Consider the following 18250-nt stretch of genomic DNA (forward strand, 5'->3'; position numbering starts at 1 on the left):
TGAGCAACAGGCTTCCCAAGCAGACTTTTGAAGAGTGGTCATAGAACCGTGTGCTGCTGAAAGAAAGTTTCAGATGCTTTCAGTCACCCAGTTCAGCTCTGATGCAGCCAAGGTGCTATCTTCCCAGATATAGATGACTTATTCTTTTTATAATATTTTTTTTAAATCTTATTATTTTAGTATTACTATTTTTATTTTATATCTTTTTGCACATGAAACTAACTTCTTCCTGTATGAGTCTCTTTTCCTTGTAGGGAGCAAAAAGTAGCCACAGTAATCAAGAGGCAAAGAGGAAAACAGCCTTTGCCTGTAAATTAGTTTTCACTGGCTGCTTTGTTCCCCAAAGGCCATAGGCTGATTGTGGGCTAGGAAGAAATACAGCAATTTGGGATTATGCATGGATAAAACAGTTATCCTCATGAGCTGATGATATGTCATCATATATTACAGTCCTGCAGATATGAATTTGGACTGGGACTGTGGAGGCAAAGTTCAGCAGATATGGCAAATAATTTACAGTGTAAAATGACCGTCTTTATTGAATAAAGTCACCATGTAGACAGGGGAATTAGGACAAATAAACCCTGGTGATTTATAGATTACCACAGCAGTCAACGCTGAAGGAGGCAACAGGCTGGGTGTTATCTGCTTCCCAAGATCCTGGGATATGTGGCAAGTAGATAGAGGATATTGTTGGTGAGCTGCTACTGCTTTCCTTCTAACAGACCCCGCCACGGTGCAATTAACTAGCCAGCTAGCAATGTCCTGTGTACAGCTGGGGACATTGCAGCTGTGCCGAGCTGCCAGGGACACCCTCTGCAATGGCTGGCTGCAGGGCATCTGCTGGAAAGGGCTGCTACCAAGGGCCAGCAGCACACACTCAGCCAGCTGTCCTGTGGAGGGCCACCAGCACAGAAAGCACAGCTGGGCACTGCCTCCTGACTGACTGCCACGCTTGGCGATACTTCACCGGGACACAAACTTGTTTTAGGTGCGAGCTCTTGCTTTGCAACTCTGTGCTTTGTTAGGTTAGCAATACCAAGACCTGATACGGAAAGACATCTTAAAAGTGTAACTGGAAAAACAAAGACTTCACGTCCTTCTGCAGTAAAAGGTAACACGCGACTGTGTGTGGTAAAGCCATTAAAAAGTACCTCTTCCAAGGTTTCGCTCCTTCTAAGGACAGAGAGGGAGAAACACAGCAGCCAAGAAAAATCACACGATTGCAGACAGTTTAGGTTCCTGAGGACCAGAGTCCCCTCATACCCGGCACCTGCCAGGCCCTTGATGTCTCAGCTTAGGGTGACTTTCATTTTTGTGAAGTGGAAGCAGGGATAGACATTTTACAGATGGGGAACTGCATTTTCAGGTTGCGAAACTGCCAAAGATACAGAGAATTAAGAAAGGAAGAAAGAAGAAACTGCCTGGGCCACCAAAAGCAGGTGCTGCTCAGTGCCATGCTCACAGTGCTGGGGAAAGTGGTGGAACTTCACACAGAAGTGGAGACAGTGTGGGTGAAGCAAAGACTGCTTGCTGCACCACGGGGACACATTTTGCTTCCCTACTGAAAACATCCACTGCTTGCGCTCTATGGAACAGGACTTCCAAAACCAAAAAAAGCCACAAACATAATTACTTTTAAAAATCTTTTTAATGAAGAAATAATTCCATTCCAAAATATAGACACACAATTAAATAGTTTAATCACTTCAAAATATAACATGTCCCCAGTAGGTTCCAACACACACACACAAAACAATACTTAACAGCAATACAAAAAACCCATACAATAGCAGTTCTGTTACAATACCAATGAATATTGTGACATCTTTAGTGTCTCTGTGTCTGTCTCAAGTGGTGTCAAGTACAGTAGTTTTAAAAATGTCTTACAGTTTAGTAGCCTCAAGATGTAACTCTTCATACTTTTTCTTTTCTTTTTGGTTCAAAGGTAAAAATGCCCTTTTGTCTTCAGGACACAGTGGAGTGCTTGTTGTTCACAGCTCCGTCTGCTGAATTGAACCAACGTGATTACAGCAACCTGCGGTTGCAATATTTACAAGGTCTATCTACAGTAATTGCTGAGAACCAATAAGGATGGGAGAAGATGACTGAAAGTAAAGGTGGACACACTTATGATAAATTATGATGCAACAATTTGGCTCATGCATATAAGAAAATACATATTATATCACAACAAAGGCCACACACCTTTTTATGCAGTTTAGTTAACATTACTACTTACAGACAACCCATTCTCCACCTTCGCTTTGGACATTCAAGGACCCTATACATCTTCACATCCCTGTCTCCTGATTCCAAACCACTGGTTTCCCCCCAGTGACAGTAAAACCACCCGGAGTTTTGACTGTTGTGGTGGGCCATTGGTAGTTAAGAAAAGGCCCCCGCCAGGGACCTCTTCTGTAACTCTGTTTTAATGACCGCAAACCACAACCAAAATAATATTCAACAAGCAGACAAAGACCAGCTGGGCAAAAACGCAGCCAGCTTAACAGTTGGAAAATGCTTAAAATAGATATTTGGAGAGCCAAGCAAGAGGTGCTTCATCTCAGAGCTCCAAGGCTTAAGGGACCCAGCGCTCCACTGGGGATCACCTTGTTGACACCAGTCTGAATGAAAGGCGCTTGATCCGTCAACTTTTTTCCTTACTCCTAGCCAGAAGCCCTTGCAATGGATTTATTCTATTGCATCTATTTTAAGCATAGTGATAACAAGCACACAGACATTGAGATGATGGGAGGGATCTATTAGTCTGGGTACAGTTAAACTTGACATGGGTTGAATTAGTCAGCCACTGCATGTAGCTGTGTTCTAGCTTGTTTTCTCTCTATTCAGGAAATGTTTGCCCGGAATCCTGAGCTGACAGCAATGTCTACAGCTTCACCAGAGTAGCTTTAAATGTGGAGTGCTAGGCACTAGTGGAGGCTCACCCATTCCTGAGAGGAGGTTGGAGGAAGGGGCATTGGAGGATATGGTGCCTGCCTTGCCAGGATGGCACATACCCCAGGAGCAAAGACCAGTGATTGCAAAAATGAAAAGCTTACATGGAGATACCTGGATGTCTTAGTATGCACTTGGATGTCTGAGACCAAGCCCAGATATGCAAGGAGATGTAGACAAGAGACCTGCATATGCAATAAAACAACATGAAAGTGAAAGATGGAAGCAGCTTTTTCATACAGATACTCATTCCCTAACAGATAGTGCCCAGGGAAACAGCCACGAGCCTATAGTGTGCATGCAAACAAGTGGACTTACTGGGTTGAGCTACATAGCAATCTCACGTAAATACAGCAGCGCACATCCGTGTCACCATGAAAGCAAGGACAGCCAAACCACGTTAACCTGCTTTAGATGGGTATCTCATCACTTGCTGTAGGCAAACTGTGCTGGTGTGAAATATCTGTATGAAACAATACTGTTTTCAGGGCTGTTAGACAGTGTCACTTCAGGTCAGCCAGATACTGGAAGCCTAATATTGTATTAGGGCAGTAAAATTACATTAGCACAGAGGTCACCCTGAGCTGCAGTGACACACTGCAGGTCACACTGCACTCAGTGACACGTAGGGCTGTGTGGCCAGCATGTAACACCGCACCGTGTCACTGCCTGGCTCCTGGTCTAGCTGATCCTGGCCTGGCTCTCATGTCTCTGCATGGCAGTGCTATGTGCCATACGGGTGTAGTCTGTATTTCCAAGCAAATATGCTGTGGGGAGGACATTATAGCCAGTTTGTGTCAGTCCCTGCTCAGGAGTGTCTGTAGGTTTGTAGTCACAGCAGAGCAAACACTTTTTAGCTAGCAGTCCCATTGCCTAATCCAAAATGGCCAGGTAAGTTCCCTTTCTCCTGAAATGCCTTTATACTTGAAAAATACTAAACTGGACAAAACTCCAATTCTGTAACTGTATGCCTGTCCTTTCAAAAAATAATCTACTGCTTTTCTTGTGCTTTTCACTGATAGCTATTTCTCCATCCAGCTCTGAAAGTCTCACTACACATTTCCAAGAGTGCATGCAGAACATCTGGTGGCTGGCTAAGGCAATACACATTTGGAAATAAAAAGAAAACAGTTGCAAGCGCACTTTTAAGCCTGTACATTTAAAGCTGAAGGCCTCGAAAATAACATAACAGAGGGGGGGGAGAAGGAGGGGCAGAGAGATGGAAAGAGCCGGTTTGTTTAACACATGCTTACTAAAGCTAAAACATCAATGAAACAATACCATGGAGGATTATACGTAACATCAGTCAGTTCAGGGATCTTATGGCACCTGTGGTTTATAAACAGCTTTAGCAACGAGTATTTCAAAACATAGTTCACAGTTTTAAGAAGATCTGTGCTGATTTAAAAACTAGATTCTATATCATTTGAATGTCACCTTTTGTATATGATATCTATTTGGAAAAAAAATATTTACACTAACTTCTATGGCTGATTTGTTAGATTATTTTGAAAGAAACATTCCTAAGTTACACATTAGCCCTAAATTAGAGAAGTTTTAAATTACTATTATTAATTATATTATTATTATTATTATTTTAGTACATTTTTGTATAAGTCTTAAATTAAAGACTTGCAAACAAATTGCAAATATAGTCTGGTACTTTGTTTTTTGGGCTACTAGATATATACACTCAGGAGTATAATCATTCAGTGTTAAATGCATAATTGTAGCTTTTTATTTCTTCTGTGGAAAAAATGTACAGTGTATAGTAAACCGATCTACTAAAATCTCAAAGTATTCAGAAATCAAATTCCTATCTATAAACAGTATTATTGTAAACTGAACAGGTTCAATATCATGTGCAAAGGGTTTACGTGAGTTATTAATACCGCCATACTTGTAACAGCAGTACATATGTCAGTCTGTTTTCTTCACTGGTAATGAGCCATGTTACAGAAGATGTAGCTAATATAAGTTAGCTTTAAACAAAAGTCTTGTCAAAAACACACATCTACAAACTACAACTCTTAGAACAAAAGTACTGTGCTACAGTCCTCAGAACTTAGTTATGTGATTTTTTTGTCAAGAGACGCTGCACCTCTTGGTTCCACTCTTCCGTGAAGTTGGCAGCTGAGTTTTCTTCATCATCTGTCTGAAAGCAGCTCTCCTCATCATCAGTTCTTACGTAGCTTTCGTTGTCTGTCTGACTACAGCTTGCCTGTTGAGAAATGTTTAGGGAAGGTTTATAAAGCGTGCTGGTTTAAGATGCTGCACCCACACAGGCAGGAGCAAGTAAAGCCTTTGCCTGCTGCTTCATTGAGAATAAAAAGGAGGAGCTGGCCAGTTCCTGCAGTGATTCCTGAAAAAGTTACAGAAGTGGAAAAGCCATTCTACCCAGATGAGCCACAGGTAGTGGAGCTGTAAACAGAAACTTACAGGGCACGTGGGAAGTTGGAAAATCTTCTCGCTGTGGGGAAGAAAACTGTTGCCTGCTCTGCTGGGGAACCCAGGTGTAACTCAGTCTGCACTGACACAGATTTGCGGATGTTGCCATCTTCCCTTCCATTTTACCCTTCCAGGGTGCTCTATAAATACATTACTGGTCGCAAACCCATGGATTATTCCCTTTGTGCACAGCGTTCAGCCACTCAGTTAAGAGTCACTCACCACCATGAGCCTCGCCTCACATGTAAATGCCTCACCCTCGGCTTACATGCCTGAGTATGTTTTACTGTGTCTAAAAAGAAATGTGATTACTTAAAAGCATGATTCTGGGTGCTATAGCTCATGAGCACCCTAATCTGCTGGTACACCAGTTTCTTCTTGGTGCTCCCCTGAATCCTGAAGCATCAGTAAGTATCTTAAATTCCTATATTGGAGGCATAAAAGTTTTAGCTGGTAATGGAAAATGCTTGGTAGACGACTGCTGCTATTTCTCAGAAGTACGTCAGGATCTACAGTCAGGTAATACCGCAAACTTCTGCTTTCGGCATGTTTATCATGAAGGCACTGTTTACATGCTTGACCCCTTCAAAGTTAAAGGAGCTCACCTTTCTTCTTTTGACCTACCTCAGACAGAAAACTAATTCTCATTGCATGAGATATAATAATAACAACAGCACAAAAGACCAAACTTATTAATGACATGAATTCTTTTCTACTGATTTCAGGCAAGAAGCTGGTCTATAAGGTGAGAGATGAAATGCAAATTACATCAGCAACAAAGAGTTAAATTAAAGCTTATGAGTGAAGAAAGGTCAGGTAGTTTAGCTTGCTTCTTTCCTTGACACCATTTGATTGTATTAAATATTCAAGCACAAACACTTCCACCAAATTCCTTAATACCTAAGCATGCCAAATGGTATGATCTTAATTTAGTATCTCCTTGTCTCAAGCAGTTACAGAAGACTTAGCATTAACATTTTGTTGATAAATTGAAAGGTAAACTGCACCGCCAAGTCTAATGAGGTGTTCATAAAAAAATTCCAAGGTACATCTTCAATGAGGATTTTTTAAAAATCAGATGTGTATCTGTACTGCTCAAGTACACAAACTCATCTGGGTATCTTAGTAAAGGCACATTTTGCTCTTTGTGATTCAGCTAAAAAGTACAAATGAAAGGCATGGAAGAGGTCAGTTCTCAGCTGCCTGAGACTGATTTTTATTGAATCAGTTTCAGGGTTATGTAAATATAAGTTCATCTCGTATTTCTTGATGGTATCGTTGTAAACTGGGACAGTAAAGTTAAGAGTGGCTTGTGAAACACTGGATGCATTAAGATGCATTGATAGTACTGCCAAGTATTTGGGTTTGCTTCAAATTTTCTGGGTAGATTACTTCTTTTTGGTGGAGTGTGGAGAGGGTTATTCTAAATTCTCTCAAGGCTTATCTCTGCTCCACAGCCAGCATTGGGATAGAGAGATTTTCATACAGGAGATAATGAGTACTAATGAACCTCAGAGTTCTAAATTCATTGCAGTGTTTTGGAAATGCCAGAATTAATTCCAAGTTAAGACTCATATGATTTATCATGTTATAAATCTGTTTCTTAGCTTTTTTTGTAACTTAGTCCACAGGTCCCTTTCTGTTCCTTATCATTCAGTGGTTTTCAAAAACCATGCCTATCACTTGTGTAATTTTAGAATTAAATTCACAGAACTAAAGATACTTCTTCCCTGTCAACTTGGTCACAGTTCTTGTACAGCTTTTTTTATGCCTACTTAAGCAGAAAAATAAAGAGGAAAACCAAAATATGGCTGAGTGAATGTAGCAGATATTTTTGAAAATTACTGTGCTGTCAGCCTGCTGTTATTTTCAAATGGAATGGTCCATGTAATGCTGTTTTTTATGTATTTGTTCAGGAAAACCCCAAAAGAGATGCTGAATCATTTGGTTGTGCTAGCAGAGTATGACTTATATATGTAAGCAGCTCATCCAGTGCCTGTATCCTGCTTCTTCACCTCTGCATCACTGACATGGGAGGAAGAGGCTACAGAACCTGGGCTTACAGAGGCTGGGGCAGAGGTGGTGAGGGAGGATGTCAGCAGCTGTTTGAGGGGAGTTACAAGGATAACCAAGCTAAAAATCTTCTTGGCAGGGTTGAAACACACAAAAAGGACAGATCACAGTTTAGGAGGTTCAGGTTGGACATCAGGAAAAAATAAAAACCATGAGGAGGGTGGCACTGCACGGGGCGGGGGGGGATGCCCAGAAAGGTGTTGAAATTTCCATCTGTGGAGGTTTAAAATTCTTTTCTAGAGAAAGCCATGGCTGACACGGTCTTGTCTTGGAGCCAGACCTGCGTCAGGTGGGAGACTGGACCAAATGGCCTCCTGAAGGTCCAGTCAACCAATGCACCTACACCTCTGTGATCTCCTGAGCTCCTGGCATGAAGCTCATGCAAGGAACACGAACATGAACATGCAGTGCATGAACTTTAAATGCAGCCAGTCAGCTCTGCCTCGTGGTGTTTGGGGACCTACAGCCAAACAGAGGCCAGGGCACAGCTTGGAAAAGTGACCTCAGGCAGCGGGTGCAGCAAATCTGAAACCCACACATTCCTCAACTGTGGGACAGTAGGACAGTAATCTGACTTGGACCCTGGGCTACAGATCCTGTGTCCCGTCTTTCCCCAAGAGTAAATGGCCAGGTCCATATTGCAAAGGGCTGAAAATGTCAGTGGCCAGTGCAACACACACTAGCTGTAAAATCTTTTATTTCCTTCCCAGAAAAAAAAAAAAAAAAAGAGATATGCAGGGCAGTTGTATTTGCACAGCACTGAGACGAATTGTCTGTGCCTGTCAGCTTAGCCAACAGTCTTTCTCGCAGTGGCACACCAGGTGGACTGGACTGACCACTTGGCCCATGGGTTTTATCACCTGACATTTTGGCAATATTCCTAATCTCTGCTGGTAAACATGAAAACTGAGTTTGGAGAAAAAGAGAAAAGATGAGAAAAACATAAACGTGTTGAATAAGACTTTTGTCCTGAAAAAACCAGTCATATTGAATAAATAATATTTTGTTAACAATGCATTCATATAAATAAATTGAGGGGATATGGAGTTTTTGTGTTTGAAAAAATTCCACCTGTTTCAATGCAAAGCATTCAGTCAGTTTTGCAATGGAAAATGTCACCCATAGCCACCCAAAGCCCCAGACCTCACAACAATTTATGTGACAAGGTTTCAAGTGAGTGAAAGGGCTTGGAGTGGGAATGGAATGGAGTCTTCAACTGAAATTAGTACATGCTTTTGTCAAGATACGGAAAATGTGATCACAGTTAAAACAGAGGACAAAACCTCTGATAAAGACTCCTCCCTGTACTCCCTCTCAGTGCATGCTTCAGGTCTGATTTTACTAGCGTTTCACACCTCCTTTTCTGTTATAATAATGCATCTAAATGAACTGGACATGACCAACTAAAACGTTGCCATGCCAGCAATAAGAAACCATTGCTTTAGAAAATCTAGGAAATTGTAGGTCTTGTGGGAACATGTCCACTGCACAAGTAGATGGCTCTTAATTGAAAATGACAACTTTTTAACCACTTCCAGAGATGGAGGCTTTCTGCTCCCATTTGCCATCCTTGGCAAAAAAAACCCGCTATCAGGAGCATAGAGGCAAAATAATGTCAAACTTGCATGTTCCCTTAATTGCAAGATCTGCCTAGAGCCTGCTGAAAACAAGCTCAAATTCACTCTGTTACTCTATTAAAAATAAAACAAGTGGTGTTAAAGTACATTTAACATAAAAAGTAAACTGAAAACATGATTAAATTATGTTTTATATATTACTGGCATCATTCGCTGTCTTGGGAAATTGTTATGCTACATGTTATTTCCAAATCAATTCTAGAGATTTTGTACATAGCACTTTTAAAAATGCAAATGCAAATAGAATGCAAAAAAGCCTTAATCAAATGACACCAACACCACTTGTCCGTGACTGATGAACGAGGAAAAGAACAAAACACTGTGGCTGGCCATCAGCAGCAGTATCACTCATTTGAAACTACAATAAACTGATCTCATTTTTCCCACCTGTTTTTTAAATAAGCACAAATGTAATACTGTTGAGGTAAGAAAGTATGTTGGCTTTCAACCTCATATGGCCATCTAGGGCCATACTGACTTTATTTGCATCACCACTGATTGAATAATACTGTCTTAGAAGTAAATGCAGTCGCTAAGCTTCAAGCAAGAACCCAACATAAACAGCAAAAGCACTTCAGACATTGTGACTGGTATGAACTATTTTGGATGTATTTTTCCAGTGCTATGAAATATTAGCACCAAATAAATTACACAAGATATGTAGTCTTCCATATTCACAAGAGAGTGAATCTTGAGAAGACTAAGCCACGCTTATCTGAGTAGATGTATTTATCACAACGTACTATAATACAGAGTTTCTTCTTGTGGGCGTAGGTGAAGCACCAAGTTCACCAGTTTTTGTTGGTAATTTCTGCAGGGCCAGGCTTTTACAACTGGTGGGAACATTTCAGTCTTTGGTGCTGGCTGAAGGGCTCCCCTGGGAGCCAAAAGCAGTTTTGCTATGGAATTAACCAGAGCACAGTGCTTTAAAAAGTTTCTTCTTGACATGGTTTCAAAAAGTTTCAGAAGTATACAGGAGAAGAGAGAGTAGCTCAGTCTCAGATCTCTGCTAACTTGAGACAAGGACACACATTTTTAAGAAAGCTACAGGAGTATGCTTTTCCCCACATCACACTATGTTAACACTGCTTCTTAACAAAAAAGGAAACTTTAAATGGGATTGCCTGAGATTTATAATTCTAATGAAAAGGATTTTTTTCCACTTAATATTGCAAATGGTTTCTCTGAATGCTACTACCCTCTATACCAGGGGTCCTCACACTTTTTAACCAGGGGGCTGGCACGCGGATGCAGTGGCAGGCAGTCATCTGCGGCTGCTTGGTTCCCCCCCAACCCCCGGCGGGGGGGTCTGTAAATACCAGGGGCCGGATTGAGGGCCCTGGGGGGCCGTATGCGGCCCGCGGGCCGTAGTTTGAGGACCCCTGCTCTAAAGTCATAGTTATTCATGATTGTAATTAACTTTAACATTTCCACTAGATAGGTAGTTACACACACATACATTGTTGTTGAAAGATCTATTTTCCTTCTAATGTGACCTGATCTGTAACTGACAACTGCAACAAAATAAAAGAAGAAAATTTGTTTTTCTGGTTGTCAATGTTTAGGAAACTCTACAAGGCTCATGTTTTTAACAAGGCTACCGGGAAAATGAACGTAACCTGAGGGCCAATGTTAGAAGAATTTTTATGAGCAGTTATTTGGTGTTTATAGTACTCTGTGTATCGCCGTTTATTTGCTTTTCACATCCATTTATTCTGCTTTAGCTGCCAGAGACACCGAGACAGATGCTTCAGAAATACCTAACAGCTTTTAACACTGAAGACTGGCAGCTGCTTACACAAGGTCCACATGTTAACATCCAAATTCTACTGTCATCAGAAGTTGCAAATACCTTGAACCAGGATCAAATTTTACCATTAACGTTGCCACATAAATAAGGAATTCTAGCATAAAACACGGCATAAAATCTAGCAACACAAATTCCTGCTAAAGGTGGTGCAGGCTAGGTCACTGGTTTTGCTTATCTGAACATGACCCCGCTCCCAGCTTGAAGTGCCCATTTGATAATTGACCTTTGGTTGCCTTTAGTTCTGGCTTTGAGGAAGAGACTCAGTTTGTGACCAGCCTGACCCCTAACCTGGTTTCTCCTCCCGTTCTGGCCCTGTTACCCCATGGGTCAGTGCCACTGTAGGATGGACAGCATTGTCTCACTGCCATCTTCACAGCAGGGCACCGTACCCCCCCCGGAAGTCAGAAATGTAGAGCCCATAGCTTCAGATGATGCAAGAAGGAAATGTGTAGTCTCCAATTTCCTGGGCAAATGTTCAGAATAACAGGCTACTTCATAAAAATAGCCTTTGTCTGTGCTCCTGAAGAAAAACACAATTGCTGAACTTGGCATTAAACTCGGTGCTGCAACTGTGAGGTTGGCATGTGTGAGGAACATGACCTGATTATGGGCCAGCAGGGTATTTATAGACCTTCTTGCTGTATCTCTGAATTGCCAGACTCTAGCTAGTAGCTGAGTATGCTACACTTTGGATTGGGGCATTTTAAACTTCTACAACACATCTGAAGACACCTCTGTGGTTAAGCAGCTGGTGGATTGCTTTCTTTAATGTTTGCCTAACTCCTGTTTCACACACCAGACTAGATGTTTTCGTGTCATCAGAAATGATTTATTTCAGTTATCCTAGGAAGATGAAAGCATTCTAAGGAATTGAGCTCAGGCTTCCTGAAATGTAATTTGGTTCCTTATCTTCTGGATAAAGTTTCTCTGTACTGGGTAATGTATTTGTCATCGTCCTCAGGGACAAAAAGCCCATGTTCTTACTCTTAGGGTCAACAAAGGAAGAAGATAACAAGGGTGGTGGCTTAGCAGGAATCCTCAGGACTAGGACCACATTTCAAAAAGTCCAAAATGATTTAGAGATTCCTAGGCATCCTAACACAGGTTAAAAGAAGAAAGAAAGAGCCTTGTCACATACATTCAGGCAGCACAAGGTGCACTGCAACTGAAATACACATTACGAGGATTAATTCCAAACATTCTTCTAAATTGTAGTGATACTTACTTGAGAGGAGAGAGAGAAGGATATTGCACTCAACTTTGCAAACTGACCTGCAGACAACAAAGGATAGAAAACAAGAAGATGACAAATTAAGCCAGTGAGCAGCCAGGCAGTGTATTATTCTGAAGAAAGCCATGCACAAGCGTAGAAATAAAGGGAACAATTATGGACCCAGAAAATAAACCCAATGAAAAATGTCTTGCACAACACATCCAGCAAAAGACTGTAACAAGAACACAGCGGGTAGCAGATGTGGGAGGGTAAGCACTGTTAGCATATACACTAGTGCATTAAATGTGTTGTTTTCTGGTACCAATACTTGTTATTTACAACATGCTTCCAAAAAAGAGAGAGAAAGAAGCCTCCTTTGAGTTTCTCTGTCCCAGATTTCCTTGTGCTTACTGGGTTTTCTGCTCATAAATTAATACCAATTTAGAGTTTAGCATGAGAATCTTACTTGGAGACATGGTGACACGAAATAACAAGAGTGGGTTTTGACCAACAATCTTCCATGCTACACTACATCTACATGTTTTTTAACTGTGCTGCTTTTACACAAAGCAAGACATTTAATAACATAAAAATGGCTACCATATTGTTACTGAGGTTATCAGTTTGTAACCTTAGTAGGAGTTCATCCTGGCAGATTTTTTCAGCTGACAATTGCATTTTACGATAGCTACAGCCACCAGCTTTTTTGGCTATCCAGATGAATGCAGTGTTCATGTGAGCACAAATTGTAAAATAGTCTGTAATAAATTCCAGTGGTTTGATGCAAAATGAGAATAGTTGACCTGCCACTGTTCAGTAGGATACCTTCAACAGAACTTCCCCAATTTTCCTTTGGTTTTGCAAGTAGAAAGTTGTGTGTTTATTTTTAGAGTACTCAGTGATACTAGTAGGAAAAAGGAATAGAACAGAAAAGCAAAATGCTACAAATTAACTGCATTGTGCAGAGAACAAGCCAAAGCCAAAGCACATGTTTCAGGATCAATACATGACACTATCCAACCAACTCCTAATTATCCTAGTGGTCCCTCCTAAATTAATAACTTTTCTTGCTTCCTTTTAAATTTGTTCCCTAATAGAAAGTGCATCAGCCACGCTGAGAAGGACTTCTTGTGTGTTGCATGCTTTGGGTCTGTGGTCATCAACTACAAATAGCTTCTACTTACAAGTCACTACTGTCAAATCATTGCCTGAGAGGAACCGACGATCTCACGGACAGTGAAGTACATAAATAAATTTCTTTTGGAAAAATGCTATTAAACACAGCTTGTCTGGAAAGAGGACTTTCTGTTCCCTCAGTGAATACATTTTTGAAAGAAAAAAGCCTTCTTTTTTCTCTGTTGTGTCTTGTCATTGTGTCCCCCTTGCCCCCCACCCCCACTTCAAGTGGAAACAAATCTTGTAAAACCATGGGGAATAAAGTTCATCTGGGTGTAGTCTTGGCTGACCTGAATGTGAAAGAAGTTTTATTCTGACATCGATAGGGAGAAGATTTCCTCCCTTTCTTCCGGTAATGTTGTTGGAGGGCAGCAGAAATGCCCTTTTTGACTGAAGCAAGAGTAACACCCAGTTCCATTGACCACCATGTATAATTTCTACTGCACAGTGAATGCCCTTATTTTGCAGTGCACACTCAATTTTGTGCATGTATAAAATCCCACTGTAACTTGTGACATTCACGTAACACTGTTGCCATATATTGCATTTCCATACTGTAATCAAAAGTACAGTCAAATTGGTCTATCGTTCTTTCTGAAGAAAATGCAATTTTTACCAGTAATAATAACATTTATTATTTGATGCTTGACAGCTGTCACCATTGAGGTACTCCTTCTTTATAACTGACAATTATTTTCCATTACATCAGCAGTAGCTGCTTATCCTGTTCAGAAGTGTAAAGGCTCCCATTTTTGCCATTTCCTATTTTGGATAAAAAATTGTGACAAAAACCCCCATGTCACCCACTGTTGCCTTAGTAGGATAGTCTGTAACAATTCTGCTCCTGTCATCATGTCGTTAAAGACATGAAATTACTTTTGTCAGGCTACCGCAGGCATGTAACGGACCTAGGTAAACAACAACAACAAGATGCTCACATCAACCTCAAAACTACCTGCAACTTTGATACGAGTCAATGAACTTTTACAATGCGAAGTTATCATAGCAACTGGAGAGAAAAGAAGACCAAAACAGCAGCCATTCTTCATTAGCCTGTCATGAGCCTGTCAGTCCCAGATTCTTGTCTCTGAAGTGACTGGCAGTGGACACTACCGAAAAACTACCAGATAAAAAGGCTAGATTTTGTTAGCTCCCAGCAGTCAGCAGTTTAAAGAATTCCTGCCCCAAAGGTGCTTTTGAACCTCATTTCCATGCACCTGATCTCCCGGTACCTGCTTAATCCTTTTTTTTAGCTCATTTATACTTTTGGTCTCTGTTATGCTCTGTAGTGGTGAGTTCTGAGTTTTAATTGATTGCCATGTGGAAAAATAGTTATTTTTACTTACTTCAGCTCTGCTCCCAAATAACTGAACTGGGTGTACCCTCCTACTGATACTACTACCAACAATACAGGAAGTAATGAATTTTGTATTAGGATGATCCAAGTCAGAATAACTTAAAAACCAGTGCATTACACCAGCTAGAAATGGAGACCATTATGCACAGGACAGAGTATCTACAGAATTCTAGCTCGCTCTGGCAAATTTGCTTTACTTAAGACTCTTAAACTTGCCCTTTGAAAACTTCCTCAGGGGTGTTTAATGACAAATCCCCAGGCTTCTCTATACTAGATGCTTGCTGAATACTTTGTCCTCTGGAATACAATTCATTTCAGACCTTTTCCTCTCCTTTCAGATTCTGACAATGACAATAATACACAGAGTGCACCTGAGCTTCAGTTCACACTGGAGAAACCATTATGAATGGTTTTCACTACTGGAGAAAAAAAATCTAAATATAGCAAGAACTCAAGCTTGATACCACCAGCAGTCCTCTATGGCACAGGGGAATGAGGTCGAAGTGACTTGGTAGGCACTGGCAGAGAACAAGCTCAGAGGCAATTCTGTCCCACTGATGCTCTGGTGAGCTTAAGGACCACTGGTGTGTGCCCCAGGCAGTGTGGTCTTCCTGGACATGCACAAAGGGCAGGTGCATGCCAGCCTGTGCAAGAGAACCACAGCACGTTTTGGAATGTGGCTGCTCTAGTAACTGAGAAGAGATCATGCCTCAGGGCCCAGGACAGGCCAACAAGGGCACTGGGCAGCTATGGTGCATTGTTTCTCACTTATGGAGATATATGGGCAGCTGGTGTCCTCCCACCTGGTATGCCTCATCCTGCAGCTTCTGCTTCAGGTACTCCTCCATTTTCAGCTCGTTCTCCAGCTGGCGGACAGAGTCATTCTCATAATTTTCATCTTCTGCTCTGACATAGGGGTCTGCATCTTCTGTAACCCTAAAAACAATTATAAAAAAATAGCCTCCTGAGATGAATGACATTCAGAGTCAATAAAACTTTATCGTAAGCTATGAGGAGAACGGGATACTTTTAGTCCAAGCACATGCTCCATTAGTTAGTATTTTCCTGGCAGTGGAAAACACTTCTGCTACTTCCCCTCTCCAGTAGTCTTGGTATTGAAGAAGTAGACCAAAGGGCATATTCTGCTGAAGGCATTTTGGGGGTACAGCCCTACAGAAATGAGTAACAAACAGTTCTCAATAATATGCTACAAAGAGGTTTAAACTAAAAATAACTGGAAAGATGCCTATTGTCCTTCTAGTAAGATTCTGCCTCTAAAATAAATTGGTTTGTTGGTCAATTGAGTTGGTCAATAAAAAGCATTCTGTCTTTTCCATTTAAAAAGTGTTTTTTTCCAGTGGGCTCCAACAGGCCCCTCAATCTGGATAAGCAGTGAGTACAGTCCTACTCGACAGGGCATACTGGGGAGCACAGCTGTCCCACAGCCTCCACACTGCCCGAGTGTACCGGACCGCATGCGAGACAGCTCACTCCTGAGGGCACCCTAAGTTCTGGCCTTTATCGTTTACAGAGCTCACTACCGTCCAGCTGTGAAGCTGTCCTCACTTGGATCTAGGCATTTTTTTTGGTAATCAAATAGCTGAGAGGCAGAGAAAATATTACATGCTGCATATTGTTTTCAACAGAAACAGAATGAGATTAAGAAGGCGAATCGAGCAGGTACCCACATGTCACTGCGGATGGAGCCGGTGGCGGCAGCGCTGTGGATGTACCCAGGCTTCCGGGCATGGATCTGCGCGAGGAAAGCCTTCTCGGATGTTGGGGACGGAACAAGGTCATCAAAATGAGTCCGTCCAAATTCAGAATCCACGTTGCTTTCTGTCTCGCTCCCCACTTCTGTGAAGCAAAAGGTGACACATGGTTCCATTTGACTTTCACAAGACTAAGTATACTTGCCTATTTCTCTAAGCCTTCCTCAACCTTTCTGACTTAGAATGCCACCTTCCTCATAGTGAGTAATAGTATGTTATTCTACATATACCTGCAGAGCTAATAGTTTTCTTCCTGTGGTGAGGGGCACAATAGTGAAGCTTTTGCTTATCTCAGTTACTAGGTAGGATGTTTTTATGAGGATACCACAGACTGCATTTTATAAGAGGTCTTACATGTTCTATAGTGACTGAAATTTCTAAAGAGCAAAATCCAATGCCACACCTCTACGTTTGTGGCTTTCAGAACTGCTGTATTCCTGAAGCGTTGTTTAGGTATATTTTTCTAAAAGCATAAAAAGCTTTGAAGATGCGTTACACTGGTTCTTTGTTGGTTTATATTTTCTTACCTCCCATTTTTTCAAATACATGTGAAATGTCAGCGTGGTGACTATCCACTCTCACCAGCCTCACTCACCAGAATTCAATTCTTTTACTAAAGAAGACATGGTGTTGGTGATTGAATCTGCTGCCACCAGCAAATCATTTCTCAAGTTTCGTCTTGCACCTGAAGCAAGAGACAGACAAAGCACAGTGTTACTATTCTTTACAAGACATATGTTTTCCTATTGAAAGCAGTTTTAACCCTGTTGAAAGCTGCCATTGTGATAATTCAGGGTATCAAAGTCCTTACGATGGACACGTGCAGAAGAGTTTTCTGCAGAATGGCCTCATTTACTTGTGCTGTATGCAAGAGCAGAAGCCTACCCTCATGCTTCATTTAATCACAATGCCAGATAGGTGGAGATTATTCATTGCCATCAAGCTTGCATTTGTGTGGTGACACCAGCAGACCAAGCCTGGAAGATTAAATCCAGCGTGAACTCATTTACAATGTCTGTGGGGGAGGAGGGAAGAAATGAAGTGTTTTCTCTAAGTTCCCACAGCTCTGCTTAATGACACCATTACTGCCAGGTATTTGCCAGATAATTATGGCAAATGTTGAAGAAACATACTTGAGCTCATCAAGACTGATAGGGATTTTTCTTCTCTGCTCCCTCTCAGCCTCTCCTGTAGCTCAAGGACTTTCCTGTATATTCCACAATTTACTCTCTTTCTCTCTCTCTCTTTAATAAAGGAAGCACTACTGCCTCTCTAAACAGCCCCAGGCTGCTTTTAAACTCTTTCTAATAAAGGATCTTTAGATCAAGTGCTTTAGATCAAGTGCTTCCCTGCTGAACCTGGCAATATTCCCTTAACCATCAATCATGAAAGATTCTTGTGAGCTGCATGAAATACTCCTTCCCTAGGAGCAGGCTGTGGGTAAACGCATCCTTAACTTCCCCAAATCCCAAACACAGATCCTATTGTAGCTGAATAATCAATATATCCCACAGAATCTCTAATCTTCCAAACTGGATTATTCACAGAAACTGGCAAGATTTTACTGCTGTAGATTCTTTACAAGTGACTGAATGTAAACCAACACATTTTAAAAAGTTCCCCAAATCCTAAAGCGTTTTTTTAAAATATATCTATTAGCAAAGGGTTACTGGAATGTAGTTAACATCTCTCTTACGCACATACACACACAATGCTCAGACAGCCACTCCCTCTCTAAAGACTTCTTGATTTTGATTCCCTGAACTATTGCAAACACTATGAAAGAGAAAAAAAACAAACAAGAGA

General features: G+C 41.3%; 1 protein-coding gene across 19 annotated transcripts in view; it reads right to left on the reverse strand.

Moving 5' to 3' along the window:
* Positions 1-1632: 1632 nt before the first annotated feature.
* Positions 1633-18250, reverse strand: part of DTNA (dystrobrevin alpha) — a 233872-nt gene continuing 217254 nt past the window's right edge. For 18 of the 19 annotated variants that reach the window (XM_080381486.1, XM_080381485.1, XM_080381490.1 and 15 more), the window contains 4 exons: positions 17040-17129; positions 16361-16529; positions 15476-15608; positions 1633-5179 (listed from right to left, as the gene is read on the reverse strand). In XM_080381486.1, the coding sequence (XP_080237612.1) occupies positions 5024-5179; positions 15476-15608; positions 16361-16529; positions 17040-17129 (548 nt within the window). In that variant the 3' untranslated portion in view covers positions 1633-5023. Of the gene's footprint in view, positions 5180-12151; positions 12199-15475; positions 15609-16360; positions 16530-17039; positions 17130-18250 lie in introns of all 19 variants that reach the window. The other variant, XM_080381478.1, reaches the window with a different exon arrangement.

This window comes from Falco punctatus, assembly GCF_963210335.1.
Source record: "Falco punctatus genome assembly, chromosome: 3".
In the NCBI taxonomy this organism is placed as follows: Eukaryota; Metazoa; Chordata; class Aves; order Falconiformes; family Falconidae; genus Falco; species Falco punctatus.